The 24,877-nt window shown below is 44.9% G+C and overlaps 1 protein-coding gene across 7 annotated transcripts in view; it reads right to left on the bottom strand.

Annotated features, from left to right (window-relative positions):
- Positions 1 to 24,877, bottom strand: part of PKP4 (plakophilin 4) — a 578,155-nt gene that overhangs the window by 291,999 nt on the left and 261,279 nt on the right. For 4 of the 7 annotated variants that reach the window (XM_029605541.1, XM_029605538.1, XM_029605537.1 and 1 more), the window contains 3 exons: positions 5,883 to 6,014; positions 5,579 to 5,778; positions 2,492 to 3,065 (listed from right to left, as the gene is read on the bottom strand). In XM_029605541.1, the coding sequence (XP_029461401.1) occupies positions 2,492 to 3,065; positions 5,579 to 5,778; positions 5,883 to 6,014 (906 nt within the window). Of the gene's footprint in view, positions 1 to 2,491; positions 3,066 to 5,578; positions 5,779 to 5,882; positions 6,015 to 7,637; positions 7,713 to 24,877 lie in introns of those variants that run through there. The other 3 variants (XM_029605539.1, XM_029605543.1, XM_029605542.1) reach the window with 2 other exon arrangements.

Here is a 24,877-nt window from a genome sequence, read left to right as displayed (position 1 = left end):
TCTGCAAATTGACTATTTTCTTCCAATATTAATCTTTAATGGTCCTCTTCTATAGGACAAGGCCTAACAGACAAGGACCAATTCTGCCAATGAACAGCTCACAGTTAAGCAAGCAGTGAGAACAAATAGGAAGGGAAATGCAGGGGCCCATCAGTGTGCTGCTCAAGGACTGTATAAACATTTTTCCAGTTAAGAGTACACAGCATTACTAATTCTAACACTCCTCTTCTGCAAGCCTTTTCATGGTCAAAAATCATTGCTTTCTGCTTTCTTTCCTTGATCACCTATGTTAAACAATGAAGAGAAATCTCAGGAACGGACAATATTTTAAGATACTTTCTCTCCCATTGTAAACTTAATATATGGGCTGACTGTCCTGTATATAATGTGCTGCCTGCTTCACATTGTTAAAATGTTGTAAATTTGTTTATTTCAGTCCTATAATTTGAAAGTTCCTTTTTATCTCTCAGCAATTAAATGGCAAGAGTATAGAACCCTATAGTATGTTAAAGTTCTCAGATATCGATTATGTTGGATAATTAACATGCTAAAGGAGAAAGAGAAAAGCTGTGTAGCTATTTCTTTCTACTTGAACATCATCAAAATCTATGACCAAGTATAATCATTCAAAGGCCACTGAAAGAGACCGCGGTAGACAGAACTATCAATTCTGAAAATGTCTTTTACAGGCCTGAATGCCACGTACTTTGGGAGACTAGATTCAAACTATTTGTTTCTACTCTTCAGGTAAATAAGAGCTCTGAATCAGCCTACCAGTAAAGGTATAGTGCACTCAAGTAATTTACATCTGACACAGGAATATATTAAAACCTCTTTTGGCCATCAAAAATATATTAAAACCTCTAATTCAAATAGAATGTTGAGTTAGTAGATTTTTGGGCATGAAGTACCCTATGCAGCATGAGAGTTTTTGCCGGAACTAACAATTTTGAGTTATGTACCAGTGTTGGAAAGGGAGCCAGTAAGAAAAGTTTTACACAAATAAAAGAATAAAAATTGATGGAATAGGGAATAAGGGGGGGGAGGGGGGGGGGGGAGAGGAAAGCAGCCTTATAGAAAACATGGACAAAAAAAGTGCTTTTATATAAAGAAATATTTTTCTTCTAAACTCAAGACAAGGCCCACCTAAAGCCTTTTAAAAAATGTAGAAGATATAATGGATGACCTGGATGCTACAAATTTGTTGTTCTTTAATTAAAGATGGTTTTCAAATCATTTAATGGATTTTTGAAAGGACACTATGCCATTTGGTAATCAAAAACACATAAAACAAAGAAAATGTTTCCAAACAGATTTGCCAGTCATCTGTAGTTCCCAAAGAAATTGGAATGATTACATACGATTTGTTACTGGTTGCACAGTTATTGAAAAAGTATGCTCTAGAATAATGAATTAAAAATGTCCCCATATTTAAGCATCTACACACATTCATACATTTGATTACTTATATTCAGCATAGCTCTTCACATATTCAAGAATCTGGAACAATAGATTGTTCATGGAAATGGAGGACAGAAGAAAATATAAATTTAAACAATTATAATCACAGTGAAAGCAGCTGATAAGTTTCCTAGTTACATGCATAGTTATACAATTGCTAGAAGGACAAGAAGTTCAGCAAATCCTTGTCTCCTCTGAATACCTCAATATCTACATAATACAGAAAAAAAGTAGAAAAATCCCCATTGTGAATCTGTAGTCCATTCAGCAACGGTTGGAAAATTTTCCTTTTCAATTACAAATATAGCAATAAGCACAAGTCCCTAAACCATCTTTTTTTTTTTTTTTTTTTTTTAAGGAGTCTACATCATCATTCAGGTTCTCTATTTTTGCAGGATTCAGAATATACATATAACCTAGAAATGTTTAAATTGTTAAACACAAATAAATTTTAGCTATACATGAAAAGTGTTAAATCTGTTGATAAATAAAAAAAATGTACTATGCAACTTAACGTTGGTAATCAATTTGAATAACCTTGAAATACTAAGGTCAGGAAATCCTCAGACTTAAGGTAAAATAACCAGAAATTTAGAAATATATAGTACTATAAAAAGCACAGACATTTTAAACGTATTACTTTTTTAATGTCTGAAGATGAAAGGGTCATGGCATGCCTACATGACATTGCACTGACATTGTTTTGAGAAAAGGAAATTCTGGTACTCTTTACCGATGTCAGCTTGCCAGACCTAATGGTCCTCAACACACCAATGTATGCTTGCTGGGATATGCTCGGCCAACAACCAAATCAAATTTTATAAGCTAGACAATGGGTGTCAATTTAGAAACAACTTGAAATAACTTAAACTGAAAAGACTTCCTGTATAACAATGCTGTGATCTTTTTTTTTTTTTAATTGTGACATTTTGCCATAATTACTATTTAACTAGAATTAGTTTCCTATGAAATATCAAACTCACAAACTATGCACAAAGATTAAAAATTATGATTTTACCTTCTTACTAACCTGTAAGGCTATCTGGGCGTGGTGGGACCATTCTTTCATAGATATCATATTGGTGCTGTCCATATTGGTCAAGGTCCTGAAGCTGTCTTTGTAATGTTCCCATATGCTGTGGAACTGCAGTCATACCAGAGCGTTTAGGGGAAGATGATGATCCCATTTGACCTTGGGAAGGAGAAGCTATTCTTGTTTGTGTGTCAGTTAAGGTGAGAGGAGAGCCAACTCTAATTGATGTCCCTAAAGTCTGATATGGTGTAGTTATTCCATTGGGGTTGGCCAGCTGCCTGGAAAGGACAGAACCAATTCTCCGTACAGCTGCTGGTGAAGAGGATCGCTGTGTTGTATATGGAGATGCTGTCTGTTGAGTAGGTAATGTACTGGAGGAATATGTATTAGAAGTATTTTGGGGTCGGGACTCTGTGCCAGATGGAGAGCTATAGCCACTCCCGACAGATGCTCTCAATGATCCCCTAGATGGAGAGATACCAGTGCCAATAAAGTAAGAAGGAGACTGTGCTCTAGATGGAACTGAACTAACACGTCTCATGGCTCGACTGTTTGCAACATTTACTGAAGGCTGTTAGAAAGAAAAAGAAAGATTTACTAATTTTTAGTATTTTAATATTAAAAGTTTGTTTTTATATTTTGTTTTAGATTAGCTAAAGACCCTTATAAACATTTTGTAGAATAAACAAATATACTGTACACAGAAAAGCAGAGTTGATTACCTGTAACAGGTGTTCTCCTAGGACAGCAGGATATTAGTCCTCACACATGCGTGAGATCATCAGATGGAGCTCTGCACGGAAAACTTATGTCAAAGTTTCTAGAAACTTTGACTGGCACACTGAGCATGCCCAGCATGCCACTATCCATGCAGGGCTCCTCTTCAGTCTCGTAACATAGAATTACGAAAAAATAAAATAATAAACCTAAGGAAACCCAACTCCGCAGGGTGGAGGGCGGGTTTTGTGAGTACTAATATCCTGCTGTTCTAGGAGAACACCTGTTACAGGTAAGCAACTTTGCTTTCTCCTAGGACAAGCAGGATGGTAGTCCTCACACATGGGTGAATCCCTAGCTATAGGCTGTTCCCGAACAAGCAAGACCAACAGGCACCTAACCAGGTGCCAACGGGCACAATGCCGCAGGTGTCACTTTGGGGGCAAAGCCATGGGGGCACTTTGGGGGCATCACAGTCTGGCACTATGTGAGGATGGAGACTGGTGGCGATGCTTCCGGGACTTCCCACAGTGCCTAAGGAGACTAACCTGAAGTCCTCGAGCGAGAGGCGATGGCTGACCCCCAGCACCCTTCTTCACCGGAGGCCCCAGCGGAGAGGTTGACACCAAGGTATCAGTGTCCATCCTATCCCCATCTCCTTTCGGAGTCAATGCTCCTGACGCCAATGTTGAAGGTTCGGACGTTTTGGATCTGAAGAGCTTTTCACTAGCCCTTGGGGTTCATCTGGTCGGAAAAACAACATCCTGGACGTTGTGCGATGCCCCCAGGCAAAGGATACACAGCTTGTATGGATCTGTGAGGGACATAGTCTGAGGGCATTGACAAAAACTCAACGACGCCGTCACGAAAAAGACCGGCGAGCTGTTGATAACCAGCGGACACTAGTAGATGGCACTGCTGGGAATCAACCGCACAGAAGATAAAATTAAACTTACCATGCCACCAACTAAGAAAAACCCCAGAGGAATAGAGAGGGGCCTGGCAAGGAAAAGCTTTCATAAAAAATTTAAAAAAGAGCACGAGCTCTACAGCCGTGAGATGACTGCTCCGAGGAAAATAAGAGACTGAAGAGGGTCCCTATGTGGACATCTGGATAGTGGCATGCTCGGCATAAGTTTTCCGTGCCGGGCTCCATCTGATGATGCCACCCGTGTGAGGACTACCATATCCTGCTTGTCCTAGGAGAGAGAAAAATTGTTCTTCAATATTTTCACCCATCTAACATTACATTTCCTTTTACACAATCTTCACGCTCCTTCATTCTAATACATTATAAAATTCAAATCTCTCTCTAATGTTCTTCTATTCTCTGTTTACCTCAATAGTTGTCTTTGGCCTTCTTTGCTCTTCTTAAGCTTTGAAAATCAAAGAAATATTCTACGTAGTAAGTGTAGTGCTCACTTTCATTGTACTCTTAATTTTTTTCTATTGTAATAGAAGTGGAATGAAGTGGGAAGATTATAGGACTAGAGTACTTTGAGAAAAAAGGTGAAAATATAAATGGAACAGAAATTCAAATAAAACAAGCCATTTATTTGCGTCTCTGCGGACACAAAACTCAGTGTATAGAAGTATGCTTGCTTACGGTTATTTTATCTAATACAAATTATATTTTGACTAAACCAATATTAGCTGTAAAATGAGAATTTTATTGTGTTGCAAATACAGCAGTAGTTCTTTTCCTGGTGCAGGAGTCCCCCAACCAGTTTTCCTTTTAACAAATATGCAAATTAACTTGGCTCCTAAGCTCAGCAAATGCAAATGTATCATACAAATGTTTTGTGGATAGACTGAAAATCAGATTTACTACAAAGGACTTTAGGATCAGGTTGAGAAACACTGAATTTGTGATTTGCTTCTCTTTATATGGAAAGTATTTAGCATGGTTGTCATTTTAGTTCACTCAAATACACAGAAATAAAGGTTAACAAAAAAAAGAAGTATATATTGTGTCACCTTCTGATCCCCCATCAAACCTCCACTCTTGCCCCCCCCCTCCCCCATTGCTCCTTCACACTATGACTGGAAAGCCTTTTATGATTCACTTATATTTTCTGGTAACATCTTTTGTTCTGATCCAAAGCTAGTCCAATGAAGTGGTATATATATATATATATTTTTTTTTTTTTTGCTTTTGTTAACCTTTATTCCCATTCATATGCAAAGCAAATTTAAATAATACAGATTCTTGTTAAATAAGTTCATGTTTATCTTTGGAAACAATATTTAGTTACGTAAAAGGAATCACACATAAGCTCCGGGAAGCCGTTCACTGAATTTTCAAAAGTGAAAAGCAGACTAGCAAATTTAATAGCCGTATTAAAATGTATGCAACGCGCAGCGTACCTGAACTAATGTCTGTCCTTCAGCTCTGGAGCTCCGCACCAAATGGTTATTCATAGTCCCCGGGAAAGAATGCTGCTGCTGAAGCCTATTATTGTCAGGCTTGCCTACGTTCTGGGTGTTACGGAAGCTGCTTGTTTCTTGGTATCCACTATCAGAATAGGAATTCATTTGTGTTGAACTCCTGGAGTTTCCCAATGACCCTACGGACATGAAATCAACATCAACAATAAATATTTTCACACTACATTTCTAGAAAAAAAAAATAAAGTGAAAAATGTCTCTATTTAAAATGCATACAACAGACCCTCACTTTCATGGAGCGATGTTTGCTCTGCTGAGTATAGGGTTGCATGATCTGGTTCTGATCTGATAAGAAATGTGGTAGAATGGGAGCCATCTGACAAACGGGGTTTGATTATACCTGCTGTTGGCACATCTGGAAGGCAAAATTTAAAATGTCAATGCTCATGATACATGAATGTAGAAAACATAATGAAGACATTCAGTAACTTTCATTACCCACACATGATACTAACATATAACTGATACTAATTTGTAGGGATGGGTGAACTTAAGAGTCTGCAAACCCAGATATTGGAAAGTTTAACATACCATCTTGGAAATTTATCCACAGGAATCAGTGGAAGTCAAACATACTGACATCTTGTTTTGCTTGAATTTAAATTAGATAAACTTCAGACTTGGGAAAAAACTGAAATCCGCAAACTAGCCTGAATGCCATGAAAATTGTCAACTGAACTTTTTAGGCCAAACTGCATCAATATCAAATTTTGCTCTTGCAATAAATTTGCAAAACTTTGGTAGAATTTCATTTGAAACCAAATTATTCACTCATCCTTACCAATTTGTATTTAACAACATAGAGTGACAATTTGCCAGGGTCACATGTATAAGTTAGAACCTTACAAAAAAAAAAAAAGACAGTCTTCAAATCATATTTTTTTCAGTTTTTTTGAAAGATCCATATAATATTTTGTAGCAAAATATTAGTGGTTAATCCTCTGCAATAATGAGACTGGCCACCTGAACAAATCATAATTAGTAGATTAAAAAAAAAAAGTATTTTTGGCCTGGCATGTTCCTCCTGCAGTACTGGGCGTCCAAATAAGTTGGAAACATTTACTGAGCTAGTGTGTCATGAACAATCATTTGTAACTACCTGGTTTGGCCCCGCTTGCTTTACAACATTCCCTTCCCTAGTCTAGTTTAGCCATTGCAGCAAAAGTCCTTGGATACGGGGGTCACAGACCATGGTTCCTTCAGAAACAGTTACATGTGCAACCCGAGGCTGTCCTCTAGATATCATCACTGTGCAGCAGCAGCTCAGCCTCCCTTCCTCAAGAGCTGTAAATGCTGCCTCCACGGTATCCCTAGCTAACCTGATGAGCAGAAGATGGGCCTGGGAATAAAATTCTTTTAAAAGTCTAATTCACAATCTTTCATAGGCTTTTGGGTATGGTTGATACCAACCCACTGCAGAATAGTTGCTTTAGTTTCCCATTATCTTAAAATGTGGCCTTTTCTGTGGCTAATTCTGCACCATTAGCTGGCAGGCAGAGGATTTCTACAAATGACTTTCCTGTCACTTCTCACTTGTGGATATTTTGCATTCTGGTTTTATAAATGCAGATCATCTCCATAGTTACAAGCACAGAAATTCTTCAAAGAATGCCTGCACTATCAAAATCCTATATTTTCAGTAAGATTACTACATTTGTAAAGAAACAAATGAAATGCAAAGCAATAGCCTAAAGTATATACAAATAGCTAACAAATCATGAAACAGTATTTTCCATCTTCAATATTCATAATTTGTCTACAAAAAAGTGAATTGTTTTTTTCATGGATATAACATTTAGAAATACAATATTAAATAAAACAAGTACTGTATTACGTTGCTATGTACATCCAAAAGGAGTTATATGTGGTACAATATAACCAGTACCACTTAACAAAACCGAAAACACTCATATACCAAATAAACAGTAAGACACATTAAAGACAAATGTACTGCATTAGCAACAGAACTACTACAGACTTGAATTTCTCTTTCAGTTGAATCCAGGCATAGCAATTCTCAATCTAGTCCACCCAGAGTTCAAGGCTGATGGTTCTGGAAGACAATAAATCAAGTTTGTTTTCCAAAGGAGTTAAAATTTGTCAAAATATGCCCAATTTTCTATGCTACAATTTAGTAATAAATGCACAATATGCTGGCAACTCCTTACCTCTCTTTCAACAGAAATTTCCCCAAGGTACCCCTAACTCAACATTAATAGCTATGTAAAGTGAATTTGGAACTCTTTGCTGTTTATGGGCTAGAAGAGAAGACTTTAGAAATTGAAACTTTCCGATTCCATTTCTAACTTGAGGCTGTTAAGCCTTCATTTGGAGCGTGACTATATCGCTTCCCTAACATCCCATAGGACCTAGCAATCTAGAAAATAGCACTCCGACATTAAGAGATATATCATTTATATTAAGTAATGGAACCAATTAGGGAAAAGGAAAAATTTAGTTCTTACCTGCTAATTTTCTTTACTTGAGTCCTACCAGACCAGTTCAGATGAATGCATTTTGTTTCCTTAGCAGCAGATGGAGATGGAACTGGTTTGCTGACCTTATTCTATATAGGGTGCTAAGCCACCTGCAGCTCTCCAGCATTCTGTATTTAAGTGAAACAGAATTCCTCTCCCAATGAGCAAGGGGGGGGGGGGGGAATGTGCCTCAACTGAACCTGAATCCTCCAACAATTGTTGAGACTAAATAGCCAAATTTAACACCAAACTCTGTGAATCAAACTGCATTACAGATTAGAATACTTGAATAGACAGGCTGAAGGTTCCTGGACTAGTTGGTTAGGACCCTTGGAAAGAAAATTTGCAGCTAAGAACTATATAGTTTTCCTTCCTTTTTATCCTACCAGACCAGTCCATATACATGGGATGCACCCATGCCACCTCTAAACTAAGAGGGAACCTGCTAAGTCTGCTCTCAAGATGCCTGACCCAAAAGAAACAGTGCCTCTTGCCTGAATGTCCAACCAGTAGTGCCTGAACAAAGAGTGCAAGGAAGTTCACACTGCTGCCTTGCATATCTCCCTTGGTAGAACAAAATTATGTCCTGCCTACAAGGCCACTTGTGCTCTACTTAAATGTGCTCTGAGCCTCTTAAGGATAACCAGAACTTTAGAGATGTAGGTTGAGCCTAGTTTCTCCTTAAGCCATTTAAATACTGTGGCTTTCGATGCCAACTCACCTCTTCTTTGACCATCGAACAGAATGAATAAATTGTTTGAACATCTAAAGACGTTTGTCAATTTAAATATCTTATGTAGTGTTCTATATACATCTAAAAAGACAAGCTACCTAAATCTCTGCCAAATTTAACCTCCTGAAGGATGGTAGTTCCACTGACTGGCTCAAATGAAACCGTGAATCACCAAAAAATTAAGTTAACACTTGAATGAATCAAATATAAATAGCAGAATGCAAACAATCAATGTCCTTAATATAGTTTATATAAATAGTACAGTGGACCCTCATAATACTGTGAGCAGGAAGATTCAATGTTTACTCCTATGTCATTAGCAATGGGTGTTATTTAATCATTGGTCGAAGGACAGTCATTCACTCACCCCTTTCCTTTTTTTTAGGCTTTTTTAAAAATGCAATTAAAATGTTTCGTTATTCTTAAAAACAAAATTACTTCCCTTAGATGTTTTCAACTTCAGCCGTGATGATGGAACCTCCAAAGAGGGAAATCCGACACAGTGCTATGTTTTGAATCGCTCTGCATCAGGGGCTTGCACTGGGATGAAAATGGAGGTGCTCGGCTTTTTGTTTATTAGAATATTAAATTAAAAGACACAAAGAAATCAAACATGCAGTGTAAGCTCCTGATGCAGAGTGATAATGATATGGGAGTAAAAATGGAATCTTCCAGCTCACGGGTGTTGAGGGTCCACTATCCTATATCAAATGAAACTGTGACACCCTTTTAGGCAAAAAGGAAGGGACCATATAAATGGAAAACCCATCTTCTGAAAAAACTTCAGGAATTGTTCTCTGCAAGAGATAAGGCTTTCAACTAAAAAATGTGTTTTGTAGAACAAATTGCCATCAGAATGATGGACTGAAGTGTCTGATCTTAGTTGGATGCCCCCCCTTATGGGCTCAAAATGAAGTAAAACACAAGACACAAAAAACCAAGCTGATATCCCAAGAGGGTATGGACACCCTCAATAGAGAGAAGAGATGTTGGAGGCCCTTCAAAAAACACAAAACACACAGATTAGCTTATAAGGACATCCCTTGCACTTTCCCTCATACTGAACTTGGACGATGTAGAAGGCCGGATAGACAAACTGAAGAGAAGAAAAACACTTGGAATGGGTGGTATATATCTCAGGGTTGTGAAAGAACTCAAAAACGAAATTTCAAACCTATCATTAAAATCATCCATTGTACCTGAAGATTTGAAAGTGGCCAATGTAAGCCTGATATATAAAAAGGGCTCCAGAGATGATCCAGGAAACTATAGACTGGTGAGCCAGACTTCAGTGCCCCGAAAATCGTGGAAACTATTATAAAGAATAAAACTGCAGATTATATAGATAGATATGATTTAATTGGATACAGTCAGCATGGATTTACCCAAAGGAAGTCTTGCCACACAATCTACATTTTTTTGAAGGGGTGAATAAGCATGTGGATAAAGGTTAACCAGTAGATATGGAGTATCTGGATTTTCAGAATGCGTTTGACAAAGTCCCTCATGAGAGGCTTCTAAGAAAATTAAAGTCATGGGATAGGAGACTATGTCTTTTTGTGGATTTCAAACTGGTTAAAAAAAGACAGGAAAGAGTAGGATTAAATGGTCTGTTTTCACAGTGGAAAAAGGTAATCAGTGGAGTGCCTCAGGGATCTGTACTTGGATTGGTGCTTTTTAATATATTTATAAATGATCTGGAAAGAGGTACAATGAGTGAATGATCAAATATGCAGATCACACAAAATTATTCAGAGTAGCTAAATCACAAGCGGATTGTGATAAATTACTGGAGGACCTTGAGAGACCAAAAGATATAATGAGGACAATTGCAAGGTGGTGCATATAAGGAAAAATAACTCATGCTGTAGTTACACGATGTTAGGTTCCACTTTAGGAATTACCACCCAGGAAAAAGAACTGGGCGTATTAGTTGATATTACATTGAAATAGTCATCTCAATGTACTGTGGCAATCAGAAAAACAAACAATGTTAGGAATTATTAGGAAGGGAACGGCAAATAAAACTAAGGATGTCAATGTCTGAATCGCTCCATGGTGGGACCACACCTTAAATACTTTCTTCAGTTCTGGTCACTGAATCTCAACCATGATATAGTTGCATTGGAAAAAGTAAAGAGAAGGGTGACCAAAATGTTAAAGGGTATGGAACGGCTCTCCCCTGTGAGGAAAGGCTAAAGAGGTTAGAGCAGTCCAGCTTGAACAAGAGACAGCTGGGGGGAGGGGGGGGGGATATGACAGAGGTCTACACAATTATGAAAGGACTTGAATGGGTAAGTGGGAAACAGTTATTTACTTTTTTTTTTCTTCAGATAATACAACAACTAGGGGGTATTCCATAAAGTTAGCAAGTAGCACTTTTAAAACAAATCTAAGAAAATTAATTTTTCACTCAGCGCACAATTAAGCTCTAGAATTCATTAGCAGAGGATGTGGTTAAGGCAGCTAATGTTGCTGGGCTTAAAAAATGTTTGGCTAAATTCCTGGAGGAGAAGTCCAGAAATCAATAGAGAACAGCCACTGCTTGTTGCCAACGTTAGTAGTATAGGATCTGTTAAATGTTGGGTACTTGCCAGGTACTTGTGACTTGGATTGGCCACTGTTGGAGACAGGATACTGGGCTTGATGGACCCTAGATCTGACCCAGTATAGTACATCTTTTCTTATATCAAGTATTAACTGAAATTTGCACCTTAAAGGAATTAAAACGCCAGTCCCTTCTATAACCCATTCTGCAAAAAGGACAGATCAATGGAACAGGCACCTTGAAGGGAGACACTCCCACTCCAGTACACCAAGTCTCAAACATCTTCGCTACCCTAATATAGGCTAAGGATGTGGACTTCTTCCTAGCCTGTTCCAAGATAGTAACAAATTTCCTCCGAATAACCTCTACTCCTCAGCCTTCTCTTTTCAATAGCCATGCCACAAGATAAAACAGAGCCAGATTTTACAGCAAAACTGGCCCATGACACAAAAGACCTTCAGTCTGAGGAAATCTCAGAGGTCCTTCCACCTTGAGCAACAGACTCATGAACTAAGGCCTTGTGGTTCAACACGGAGCCAACCAGAATTACCCATCCTCAATGACCCCCTATTCTCTGAATCACTTTTCCCCACCATCAGTCACAAAAGGACTACATAAAGAAGAGTGAGATGGGGCCACGATTGAGACAGGGCATCCAGATCTACAGACCCCCGACTCCCTTCAAGTGAAGAAATGTGCAACCTTGGCATGCCTCTCTGTGATCACTTGCACACAACCATTGAAAAGGCCAAGTGCTAACTCCCAATCTCTTTGGTCTAGCTTTGACATTGATAATCTGCCTGTATGTTTTCCACACCTGTGATGTGAGCTGCCAAGAACACAAAGATATCCCCTGCCCACTTGAGTAAGAGACTCCCTTCTAGGGAGGCAGGAAGACTTCTGGTGCACTCCTACCTGTTCACCTAGGACACTGCTGTGGCACTGGAGGAAACTCACTGTCTTTCTGCCAATTACTGGCAAAATCTCTACCAAGGCCTTCCTTATAGCTCGTCTTTAACCTGTTGATGCACCGCCTCCACTGGGCTCCAGTGATCCTAGACCATCTTAACCTGACAATGTAAAAAGTCTTGGAATTTTGATAGGCAGAAATAAACGAACATGCCCCCACCCCGAACCACTCCAGCTGGCACAGTGACCACTATCCAAATCAGGAGACTCCAATTCCATTCTTTTGGTCATATCTGGAGTAGAAAACCACCAGGACAGGTTGGCCCTGGCTCTACTGGCATAGTATGCTTTATCTCATAGTCCTGCAACTGATCCTTCTAACGAGAAAGGAGAGATATTTGCAACAGATGCATGTGTGCCTTGACCCAAATCTTGGAAATTTCTCATCACCAATAGGTTCAAAACTTGGGAGGCAAGCTTGGGAATCCTTTCCGACATCAAGAAAGTCTTGTCCTTCTGAGATTAGAACAATGCTCCCAGGTGGTCCAAGGACTGTATCTGTACTAGCTTGCTCTTGGAAATTTATCACCCAGCAGAAATCCTGCATGAGTTGGAATTCTCAGGCTATCTACCTTCTAGCACTTTTCTGTCAACTTTGCTAGAATCAGTTAATTATCCCAATAGTAGACCACCAAAATGCCTTCCTTGCATAAAGCTGCAGCCACTATCATTATTACCATGTAAAACAATCTGAGGGTCTTGGCTATACCAAACAGGACATCTTGGAACTGGACGTGTTCACCTAGCCTCACAAATCTGAGAAATCTCTGATGGGCTAGCTAAATGGTAATATGCACAAATATCTACATGAAGTCCAGGGATGCCAGAAATTCCCTCTTCCTCACTGCCACAATTACTGAATGAAGGGTCTTCATGTAGAAATGAGCTATCCGCTCTGTTGATCTGCTTGAGCAGAAGATGCCTTCCTTCTTGGGACTCATGAAGTAGACTGAATACCTCCCTTGTCCCCAATTTTTCTCTCTGCACTAGTACCACCACCACCTGCTGAAGAAACTGATCCAGGGTTGACCTCACTGCCTCTTTTTACTGGAGAATGACAGAAGGAAATCATGAAAGTGTTTGCCGCCTTATGAGAAAATTCTAACATGAAGCCGTCTCTTATAATAGAATAGTCTCATTCTCTGTAAAAGTCAGCCAGCCATCCTGCTATTTTCTGAAATGGAGAGTTCAGAACATTTGAGACCCTGAACTTCCGGCACTACCTGTGCGCCTCCTTTCCAAGTCCCTCTTCCATGCTCCCCCCCCCCCCCACCCGGAAAGGGCTGAGACTTGCACTGAAGCTCCCTCTGAAAATCATCCTCTTCCTGACTAACCCCTCGCTTCCTTAAACTTGGATTCCCTCCCCAAGACCACTCCAGGCCTATCCTCCAGCAACTTCTGGGATTTTGATTCACCCAAATCCATTACCAGCTTCTCAAAATTTTTCCTGAAAAGAAGCTTCCCACTGAGCAACAATTTACATAGCCACGCCTTGGTGGTAGAGTCTGCTGATCAATTCTGGAGCCACAATAAATGCCTGGCCGAGACTGCTGCCACTATGCCTCGTGCTTAAGTCCAAATGAGATTGTAGAGTGTCTGCCACAAAGGCCATTGCTGTGTTCAGTCTCTGTGCCTCCTTAGTTGTTACACCTTCAGTATCTCCTACTTGAAGATGGAGGACTGCAGGGAAGAAGCCAGTTGCCCTAAAAGGATGTGCACAATTGAATCTGAGCCTGCATATCTTACACAACTAAATCAAATTGGAAGCCTGAGAAACACAAGATGGAGTTTTCAGTCATGTGATGATTGTTTCAGTTTCACTTTTAAAGACTGAGAAACTATATAGAGAAGAGAAACTAAAATTGTTCTATCAAACATCTGTCTACATCTCACAATTTGCTAGTACACCCCAGATATACGAACTGCTAAGCATGTCCTTGGTGGAGACTTTGTATCTAGCCATGTCAGCTATTAAGAGGGCATTGTTCATGAATGTCCACTGTTGAATCTCATTACTGAGTATATGCATATACATCTGGATTCAGAAGATGTGATATTCACATGTCACCAGATGGTGATAACATGCAATCAAAGATCAACGTTGGATCCTATGGAGCTCAATATGCAAGACATTTCGAGCAGGGGAAAAACTCTGGACCACAGATTCCGGGCTGCCAGCACAGCCACAACTTTTGCAGAACCTTTAAATCACTAAACCTGTGAACTAGCAAGCCTTGCTCAGCATAGTCAGCTCTATTAACCTTGGAGAAGCTGTCTTGTCATACTTGCCAACCTCGTCCCTGTTGGAACCTTGACATGCCAAGTCCTCTTTTATCCCATTCCTGCCAACATACTTCACAGAGATATCTGTGAGACCTTTGGGTTTTGCTTTTCTGAAACTGTGAAATAACCTGTCATTTGCCTGCCTGCAGGAAGTTACTGGATTTTCTTTGTGTTTGAGACAGGTTACAGATCTCTAAACTACTGAACTGGCAATGGCTAAGGGCGAGAAACTGGCTTAATCTTTCAGCTGGGTTAGTTAAAGTGGTGTTGCATTTGTCAAGTGCAGGTTGACTGAGCTAATGCAGGTTTGTTTGTATAACTTGTTACAATAGTGCTTTGCTCTGTAAAACTTAGAACTTTATCATATAAACCATTATCTGCTGCTATAATTTGATTAAATGAAGGCGAACCGGGCCCGTCCCGTGTTCGCCGAGAGTAACACGGGATCGGGCGGAGGCAGGGCGGGCGGAAGTTGGGGGAGGGGGATCCGGGGATGGGGGGGGGGGGGGGGGAAAGAGGGAGAGCGAGGATCAAAAGGGGGCCAATGGCAGTGCAGCATTTTTGAAAGGCTGCACTGTCATTGGGGCAAGGGAAAAGGAGCGCGGTGCTAGCTGGGAGCGGCCCCGAGGCAGCGGCGTGTCCCTCCTCCCCTCCGCCTACCCGGCCTTCAGCGTGCGCCCTTTCCCCCCCTTCCCACGGGTCTGCTGTGACCGCCCCCGTCGGGCCTGCCGGGACCGCCCCAGTCCTCACATTTATGGGCCGTCCGTTGTTAGACGTCCCCAGCCCCCATGCTGCGCGCGTGCAGCCCTCGTTGGCGCCACACGCCATTGCCTCGCCCGGGGACGACCCCCCCCTCCGCACTGGCCGGACCGCCCTTCACTTTAGCCCCCTACAGCCGTCGGGGCTCCCGAGGACCGCCGGCTTGCGTGGCCGCTGCACCTCCGGCCCGCACGCTGCCAGAGGTAGGCGCACTCGCAGTCCTTCAGTGACCCCACCGTGGCGCAGTTTGGCACCCTCTAAGGGCTCTGCTCGCCAGAAGCAGGGCAGCACACAGCCAGGTGCTTCAAAAACCCGCAGGCCACGCGGTGGCCAGAACACCCCCCGGCCCCCAGGCGCTTTTGCGCCCGGCTCCCCGTACCCCCCTCCCCCCCCTGTTGCCCCGTGCGCGCCACATGAGGCGGCCGTGGTCTCTGCCTTCCTGGAGCGCATGGCGCAGGCGGGTTACGCCTTTCTCCCTGTGGCTGCCGAGGCCCAGGCATTAAATACCCTGGGTTTAGGAGCCTGGCAGTCCGGGCCGGCCCCCCCCCCCCTCGGGCGGTCAGGTGTTTCCATACGGAGCGCATGTCTCCGGTCCACCCTCAGCGCGTGGCAGATCGTCCTTCTGCGAGACGGGCCCAGATGCCTGCAGACGCCCGGCCGGCGGGCTAGGCTCCCTGGCTCCGGAAGCCTCCCTTCTCCTGCTACCAGATGATGACCTCCCTGGCCCGTCCAGCAGGGAGGCATGGCGGGCCTTTGACTCGGCGACTCTCCTGGCACCCACGGGGAGTGGACGGATGCAGACCAGTGGCGCTATCCCCGCCGGTGCGTGTGGTGCGGTTCCTGGTTCGCAGGAGAGTCGAGTCGTCCGGGAGGAGCCGGTAGCAGGTAAGGACAGCAAGGTTTCTGAGGGTTCTGCGCGTAAAGCGGGGGGCAAGAGGTCTAGGGCCGACTCCAGCTCACCGTCTTCCTCTTCGTCTTCTGACTCCAGCGACGGTTCGGTGCGTCCGCGTGCGGTCCTCGCCGAGGGTCCCAAATGCGATGCCGGCCATCCCGCCTTGGCGCCCTTGACCGAACTGTGGGAGGAGGTGCCGCGGCGTTTAGTCAAGCGCATACGAAAACGCAAATTCGTCAACATTTTTAAATTACTGGAGGGTCGACGAGGGGGCAGGAGAGGGTCCAAAAAAGCTAAAAAACGTAGCAAACGAAGTAGTACGGGGCCCCGAATAGCCAAGAATGTGGTGAACTGGGTGCGCGGTTTCCTGCAGCTGGCTAGCGTAGTTAGTCATTTCGACCCGACACAATATGGCTCCTTGTTATCCTATGCCGATAGTATACTCGGGGCGTTCCGGGACTACGAGGGTTGGGCTTGGCTCAACTACGATGAGAAGTTCCGTGATAAGATGGCAGGGAACAGGTTCATGTCCTGGGGGTCCCAGGATATTCACCTGTGGCTTACGCAAATGACCAACAAAGGGTCGGCGTCTCACCGAGCTGGTTCGCGCGCAGGGGGCGTGGGGGCCCTCTCGCATCAGGATTCCGTAGGCGCCCCCGCGGTGCAGTCCTTTCAGACCGGCGCGGGGCGCAAGGGCGACCCAGGAGTCAAAAGTGCGGGGGCCGGGACCGATATTTGCTGGCGGTTTAATAAACTTACCTGCCTATTTCCCGAATGCAAATTCCGGCATGCGTGCTCTACCTGCGGGGGATCCCATTCGGCCCTCCGCTGCACCCAGGGAGCTGGGGCTGGGGCCGGTAAGGGAGCCAAATGATGAGTCGGTTCTCGGGAAGGCTGACTCGCCGGTGATCCTTGCGGAGCTGGAGGTGAGTTTAAGGCGTTATCTGGATCGGGCAGCCCGGTTGTTGTCCGATGGCTTTCGTTCTGGTTTTCGTATTCCTTAAGCTGGTCCCGGTTACGGGGGGCGCGCGCGGAATTCTCGATCGGTCTCCAGGTTGGCCCCTGTTGTCCGGGCCAAGTTGGCTGATGAGCTCGCGTTGGGGAGGATAGCCGGCCCCTTCTCGGCCCCCCCCCTTTGCGGCGATGCATCTGTCACCGCTAGCCGTCATACCTAAAAAGGTGCCGGGCAAATTCTGCCTTATCCTTAATCTCTCTTCTCCGGATGGTTCTTCCGTGAATGATTTCATCCCTCCGGAGGCCTGTGCCATTACCTATGCCTCTTTTGATGACGCAGTGGCCCTTGTGCGTGCGGCGGGACCAGGGGCCCTCATGGCTAAGGCAGACATCGAATCCGCTTTTCGCTTGCTGCCCATTCACCCGGGCTCCTTTCCGTTGCTCGGCTTTTATTTTGACGGCCACTATTTCATTGATAGTTGTTTGCCGATGGGTTGCGCGGTATCCTGTGCCTTGTTCGAGACGTTTAGCACGTTCGTTCATTGGGCAACCATGGAGCACACGGCCTGCGTGGCATCGGTCCATTATTTAGATGACTTTCTGTTTGTGGGGCCTAGCACTGAGGACACGTGTCGCCGTCAGTTAGATGGTTTTTTGCGGACGGCCGAGCGCCTTGGTGTTCCGATCGCGCACGAAAAACGGAGGGTCCGACGACCACCTTGACCTTCCTCGGCATTGAGTTGGATTCCGGGACCCTGTCCTGCCGGTTGCCGGCGGAAAAGATAGTGCAGCTTCAAGGGTTGGTTGCGGTATTTCGGGGGTCGGTTAAGGTTACGTTGCGGCAGATGCAAGCCTTGATTGGTTCCCTTAATTTCACGTGCAGGGTCATCCCCATTGGCCGGGCGTTTATCCGCCGGCTCTCCGCCAGAACTGCTGGAGTCCGGGCGGCTCATCATTTTATCCGGATTACGGCGGTGGTGCGGGCCGAGTTGGCAGTTTGGGACGCATTCCTGGTCTCCTTTAATGGCGTGTGCCTTATGCAAGAGGCGGAGGTGTCCAATTTGGACCTCGACTTGTATTCGGACGCGGCGGGGCGATGGGTCTGGGACTGTATTTTAGGGGCCGATGGTGCGCCGAGCGTTGGCTGGCCAGTTGGGTGGAGGCTGGCACGGTAAAGAACATTACCTTCTTGGAACTTTTCCCCATCCTGGTAGCCCTTACGCTGTGGGGCGCGGATTTAGCGAACAAACGCGTGGTGTGGTGGTGTGACAATTTGGGGGTTGTTCAGGTGGTCAACAAGCTGGCAGCGAAGTGCCCGCGGGTATCGGCTTTAGTTCGGGAATTGGTGATGTTATGCCTTAAATGGAATGTTACCGTCCGTGCGCGCCATGTTCCTGGGTCTTTGAACTTGATTGCTGACGCTCTCTCTCGTTTTAAGTGGGAGGCCTTCCGTGCCGCGGCTCCGGGCGCGAACCTGCAGGGAGACCAGGTGCCTGTCTGCCTCTGGAAACTTGGCACGTTATGAAGTGGGACCTGATCCGGCGCTCTGTCGCTCCGGCCACCTGGAAGGCATACCTCTCCGGCAGACGTTACGTGGCTCGTTTTTTGTTCTCTCTGGGTTGGAAAGGGGGGGCCGTGCGGGATGGGGACGTTGCTAGTTTTATCCTGTGGGCTCGCCGGGGGGGGGGGTTCTTCCATGGCCTCCGTTCGCAGTCAGTTGGCGGGTTTCGCCTTCTTTCAAAATTGGAAGGATTCGGTAGCCCGCTGCGCAGCTTCTTGGTACGGAAGCTGTTGGGGGGCTGGGGCAGGAGTGCGGGCTGTCGGCGCGATCGACGCCGGCCCATCCGTTTCCCCGACCTCCTTCGGCTTTCCGACGGTTTGCCGCGCATTTGTCTGTCTGCATACGAGTCAGCGTTGTTCCGCGTGGCTTTCGTCTGGGCGTTCTTTGGTGCGCTGCGGTTGGGGGAACTCGTGGCCCGCTCCAAAGGGGACGTGGGGGCGGACGGCCTCCTGGCTAGCGACGTCTGTTTATATCTCCATTGTGTTACGATTCGTCTTCGCCGTTCCAAGACGGATCAGTCCGGTGTGGGAGCGTGGGTGACGCTCCGGCGTGCGCCCCATGTTTTAGCGTGTCCGGTTCGAACGGCATTGTCCTACGCAGCGTTGCGGCCGCCCTCCGGACGGCATTTCCTCGTGCATGAAGACGGGACCCCGTTAACCCGGTTTCAATTTGCGGCCGTGCTGCGCCGTGTCGTGGCTTCCGTAGGCTGGGCCGAGGGGTGCTATACTTCCCATTCTTTTCGGATTGGTGCCACCACTGCGGCGGCTGAATTGGGGTGGGCGGGGGATAGAATTCGTGCCTTGGGCAGGTGGAAGTCGAACGTATACAGGGGTTACGTGCGGCGGTAGGCGTGGCACGGTGGGGCTGCGCGGCCTCGCGGTGGGTGGGAGCGGTTGGTCATGCCGGTTGGTAATGCCTGCGTTTTGTCTTTCAGATTTCCTGGGGGTCTGGCCGCCCAGAGACTGTGCTTGGATCGTGGGCCACTCTTTTGTTCATCGGGCGCAACGCCGCGCTCGGAAGCGGCCGTATGGGGAGCACCTGAACGTGGCTGCACAGGAGGGCGCCGTGCGCTGGATGGGCCGGGGGGGTATGAAATGGGGCGACCTCTGCGACTTCTTGCAAGGCCAAGTTGAGTCATTTGGACTCCCCCGGTTTCTTGCCCTTCATTTGGGCAGGAATGATGTTGGCAAACTCACGTGCTGCGAGTTCATCAAAATCATACGGAAAGACCTTGCGTTCCTTATGAATCGCTTGCCGTATACCAAATTGGAGTGGTCAGACATTATCATTCGTCTTCGGCACCAGGCGGAGCCCATGTGGCGCCATGGTGTTAAGAAATTAAATCGCCAGATTGGTAAATGGTTGGTGCGGGAAGGCGGGTTTTGGATCCGCCATGAGTGGTCCTGGGATATTTTGGAAGGGTATTTCTTGGGGGATGGGGTTCACCTTTCCGACATCGGAATGGACTTGTTCAATAATGCCTTGGAAGAAGGTCTTAGGTTGCAGTTGCAAGTCTGGCCGCAGTGGGGGAACAAGGGCCTTAAGTTGCCGGGTTGGTGAAAGGGCACTTAAGTTGCCTTGTTAGTGGCGGAAACCCGAGCCATATTTGAGTGTGTATTAGTTGTAAGGGTGAAGGGCACGTTGCTGGGGGGGGGGGGGGGGGGGGGGGGGGGTGGGGTAATGCTCGTGCAGTTTGGGGCTGCTGCACGAGAAGGCCTAAAGAGCAAGGGGGGGGGCCGATGCTCAGGCCGCAAGCTTACCCTCGCTGACGGCGTGGCGGGGTAGGAGAAAAAGGGGGGGGGGGCTCCAAGCTGCTTACCATTGGGCCGCAATGGTAAGTGAAGAATGGCACGCGGCAGGTGGTGGAGGTGGAGGGAGTTAATTTTGGAATATTGTTAAAAGTGGCTCGGGTTAGGTTTAATAAACTGCGGCCTTATTTGTTATGCCATACAGTTGTCGTGTCTAATTTGTGGAGGGTAAGGGGAGCAAAGGCTGAGTGCCTGCCTGTCGATAGGTCACGAGTACCTGTGTTACTTGACCTCACACAAGTTTAAGTCTCTGTTCCCTTTAAACTAATGAACTAGGATTGAAGGTTACTTGTTAAATCAGATAATCTAAGGCCAAATCCCCCTACAGGACCCAACATAGGCTAGTGCTGGACATATAGCCACTGCAAACTGTTGCATGCAGAGCCTGCGTGGGGGAAAAAAAAAAAAGGGCTGCTTGAAAACGTCATTTTACCCACCCTGTGAATCCTTCAGTACTGACCCTCCCCCCCCCATCCACAAGAATAGTGGCCTTCATGTAACTTCTGATACCAATGCATCCATTTTTGAAAACTTAAGCTTTCCCATTTTCCCACCGATCAGGGGCTATAGCTTGGCCATTTCTCTGCCCACCTTTAAACATGCTTCCAAAGTATCCCACACCACAGAAATAAAGGCTCTCGCCATCAAATGCATGGGAAAAGCTTTGGCAGGCTGTCTCATGTATTAACACAAATTCTGGTGAAAACAGCATGAAAAAGGACTGTAAAGTACTTTATGATCTGATCGGGATCCTTCTTTCCACATGGCCTAACATGCTCCAAACACCTACGTACAAACACAAGGGGTCTAAGAAAAACCTTCCCCTTGTGGCCGCTGCTACTCAAAATGGCCATGATTCTCCGCTCTTACTGGCTCCCTTCCTCTAGACTAGAGACACCTGAGTCCAGGAGCAATCCCTGAACTGCGGAAGCCCCTCACACATACCTTCCTTAGAGGGGGCTTCTCCTGCAGCTGTAGTAGCTCAAATTTGGTCTCCCCCGAGACATGCGAAGCAAAGGCCTACCACAGCAGAACTCTTGCATTAGCCCCCACAAGCACATTAGCGCTTCCTGCGCTCAGCGGGAGCCTCCTTCACTTTGGGTAGGCCTCTCTCCAAAGTTCTTTTTCACATTGCTCAACAGATTTCCCCAGACTGGGTCTGGCTTCACATATGGAAACTGCATCTTCAACTCCCCCAACTCCTGTTCCATGGCTGAAGGTGGCTGCTGCTGCAAACTCCAAATCTCTTAATTTTTTTTAAACAAAATGTATTGAAAATAACCACCTAGAACAAAGCCTAAGGAGCTAAGCTCCCTGCCTGCCAGAGATAGCTTCCTGGTTCTTTCCTTTCAGATTTTCTTTTGTTTTTAATGGGGTGGGGGGGGGGGGGGGGCGGCAGGTTTTTTTTTTTTCAATGGGTGGGGGAGGGGTGAAGGGAGAAAGTTCCAGACTCTTGATTATCAGTCTCCCAGAGCAGGGGACCATAATCAGTTAGAGGCCAACAACCCCCCTGGCCTTGCTCTGCTTGACCGGGAGGTCACCCATTTAGAAGCAAACCTTTCCAGAAGTATTTTGTTTCAAATATTTCCACATTGTATGGTCTTACATCTACCATTTGCTGGAGGCAGAGAATACTGGACAACTGCAAATGGCACTCACTCTGTATAGGGTTAGGTCAGCACACTAGCAGGCCGATTCAGTAAAGTCCGCAGGAGAATGGATGAACGCCCGCACTCGCTGGTGCGCGCGATACAGTATTTAAATTAGGTGGTGTGGTAGAAACGGGCAAAAGGAGGCGCTAGGGACACTAGCGAGTCCATAGCGGCGGCTGTCAGTGGTTCTCGAGCCCGCTGACAGCCACGGGCTCGGAAACTGGACGCCGGCAAAATTGAACGTCTGGTTTTTGGCCCAACAGCCGTCGGCCCGTTTAAAATTTTTTTTTTTTAAACTTTTTTTTTACTCTTCGAGACCTCAGACTTAATATCGCCATGATATTAAGTCGGAGGGTGCACAGAAAGCAGTTTTTCCTGCTTTTCTGTGCACTTTCCCGGTGCCGGCAGAAACTAGCGCCTACCTTTGGGTAGGTGCTAATTTCTTAAAGTAAAATGTGCGGCTTGGCTGCACATTTTACTTACTGTATCGTGCGGGCATACCTAATAGGGCCATCAACATGCATTTTAATGTTGAGGGCGCTATTAGGTGCTGCGGATTGGACGCGCGTTTTCCTCCCCTTACTGAATAAGAGTTAAGGGAAAACGCGCGTCCAAGGGCAGGTTAACAGTGCGCTCCGATGTTCTGTGTTTACATCTATGATGAGAGTATAAAACCCACACATTAACTGGTGTGGTGGACAAAAGAATTTTTTTTGGCCTGGAAGTTCTCTTGTACTTCTTTTGTATTCCATCTTAAATAGAATCAGCCTCTCCTGGGCTATGAAAGCATGAGTCTCCATTTATTTATTTCCATTTTTAGTCACCTTATTTAAACAAACAAAAAAAAAACAAACCAAAGATAAGCAACTTACAGTTTGAAAGATAAATTGCAATTTGCAACTACTCAGTTTTTTTCCTAATTTAACCCCTCTTGGCCCCCAATCCAAATCAGTCATTACAGTGACAATCATTGGCCATGGGCTACAGCTAACAGGGGCTGAAAACAGTTTCTGTAGCACCCCCAGGCAGCAGAAACCTAGACCGGGAGTGTAAACAAAGTGAGCACATAGGGCTTACCACTGAGACACTTAGCTGACCCAAATAAGGAATTGTAAACATATGGAAATAGATAAACTTTGAAGAATCTTTGAAAGCTCACAACTTGGTTCGTCCTATGTTGCTTTGAAATTGAATAAAAATGATGTCAATTAAAGCTGCTCCTATTAGGTGCTACAACAAAGGGGGGCCAAATGTTATTGTAGTATGTGAAGGAAATTTCATATAAAAGCATAACCATACAACTATATTAGATTTATTTTAAAGTATTCCTTCCATTAGATTCAAGCCAAGAGTTCTACATGGTCTTAGTTGAACTTCACTATGACTCTTGAATGAGCAGATCTGGGATTCTAGGCAACACATATGAATCCATTACAGGCAGGCAGATCATGGTCATCTATACAAATTCAGAGAAATTAGAATTTGTCTGACCTTATCACAGATTTTACTGGCCACCTTATACAGTCAGGGGAAAAGACAAAGTAATGAATATTGAATAAACAATAGATCTTTCTGTATATTCTTCCCAGGTAGTAGCTGCAGAATAAGCTAGAATTTCTGGTGGCATTCTGATATCTATAGGGCAGTACCCAATAGATTCATTGTCTTCTTAAAGATTCTTTTGATACTACACTATTCTCCCGGTTGGGCTACTTTTTTTTTCCCCTTCTAGATGAGATCTGTTCAGGTTATAGAAGATTCTTTTAAACTCATTTCATAAAGATCAGGCATTAAAAAAAATGTGTTTTAAGACTAGCACCTATGCTTCACTCTTATTTATTCAGGTAAACAAGTTCATGTTGATATATAGAGAAATTTTAATGGAAGATAAAAATGAACTTGACAACTGGAATATCCAAGAGCCTGATATGTACTTCCCTTTAACTAAGCTAAAGTACAAATAAGCTACTACCAATAAAGAATCATAACCTAGGAAAAATGGCATTGATAGAGATATGAGTTAACAGGCATCTGTCAGGATCAACAGGGTCTGAACACATGGCCCTGGGAATTTCAGGTGGTTAGCCTGTCACAAAGCTGCAGAGGCTGTTGGGCTGTCCAGGGATTGCTAGTATTTCTATATTATCTTCTATATTATGGAGAGCTTGACATGCCTCTGTAGCAGTCTGACTGGACCAGCACTGGCTGTGCCCCAAATTGATATCTATCAAATATCTAAGAATAAACAAGTATATTGCATGCTCAGAAGGCACACAGTGCTGGTCCAACCAACCTTCTCGGCATCTGCCCCATGGAAGTGCTATCCATCTGGACTCTGATCTTCACCCTGTTTCCAGCATTCCTGCCTAATAATCTTGTTTCCAGTGTTCCTATTCTATCTAGTTCCTGGGTTCCACCATCGTGCCTTAGCTTTGCCTCTCCAGGTATGGTGCATACCTGGAGAGGCAAAGCCGGGGTGGTTTCTGTCTAGTCTTGACAGCTTGTCAGTGAGGGTGGTCTAATGAAATGACTACCACAGAAGCAATTTCCTGATCTTTAGAGACTAAAATATGTACCTCAAG

Source organism: Rhinatrema bivittatum, chromosome 6 (genome assembly GCF_901001135.1).
Source record: "Rhinatrema bivittatum chromosome 6, aRhiBiv1.1, whole genome shotgun sequence".
In the NCBI taxonomy this organism is placed as follows: domain Eukaryota; kingdom Metazoa; phylum Chordata; class Amphibia; order Gymnophiona; family Rhinatrematidae; genus Rhinatrema; species Rhinatrema bivittatum.
This window is presented reverse-complemented; position numbering and strand designations above follow the sequence as displayed.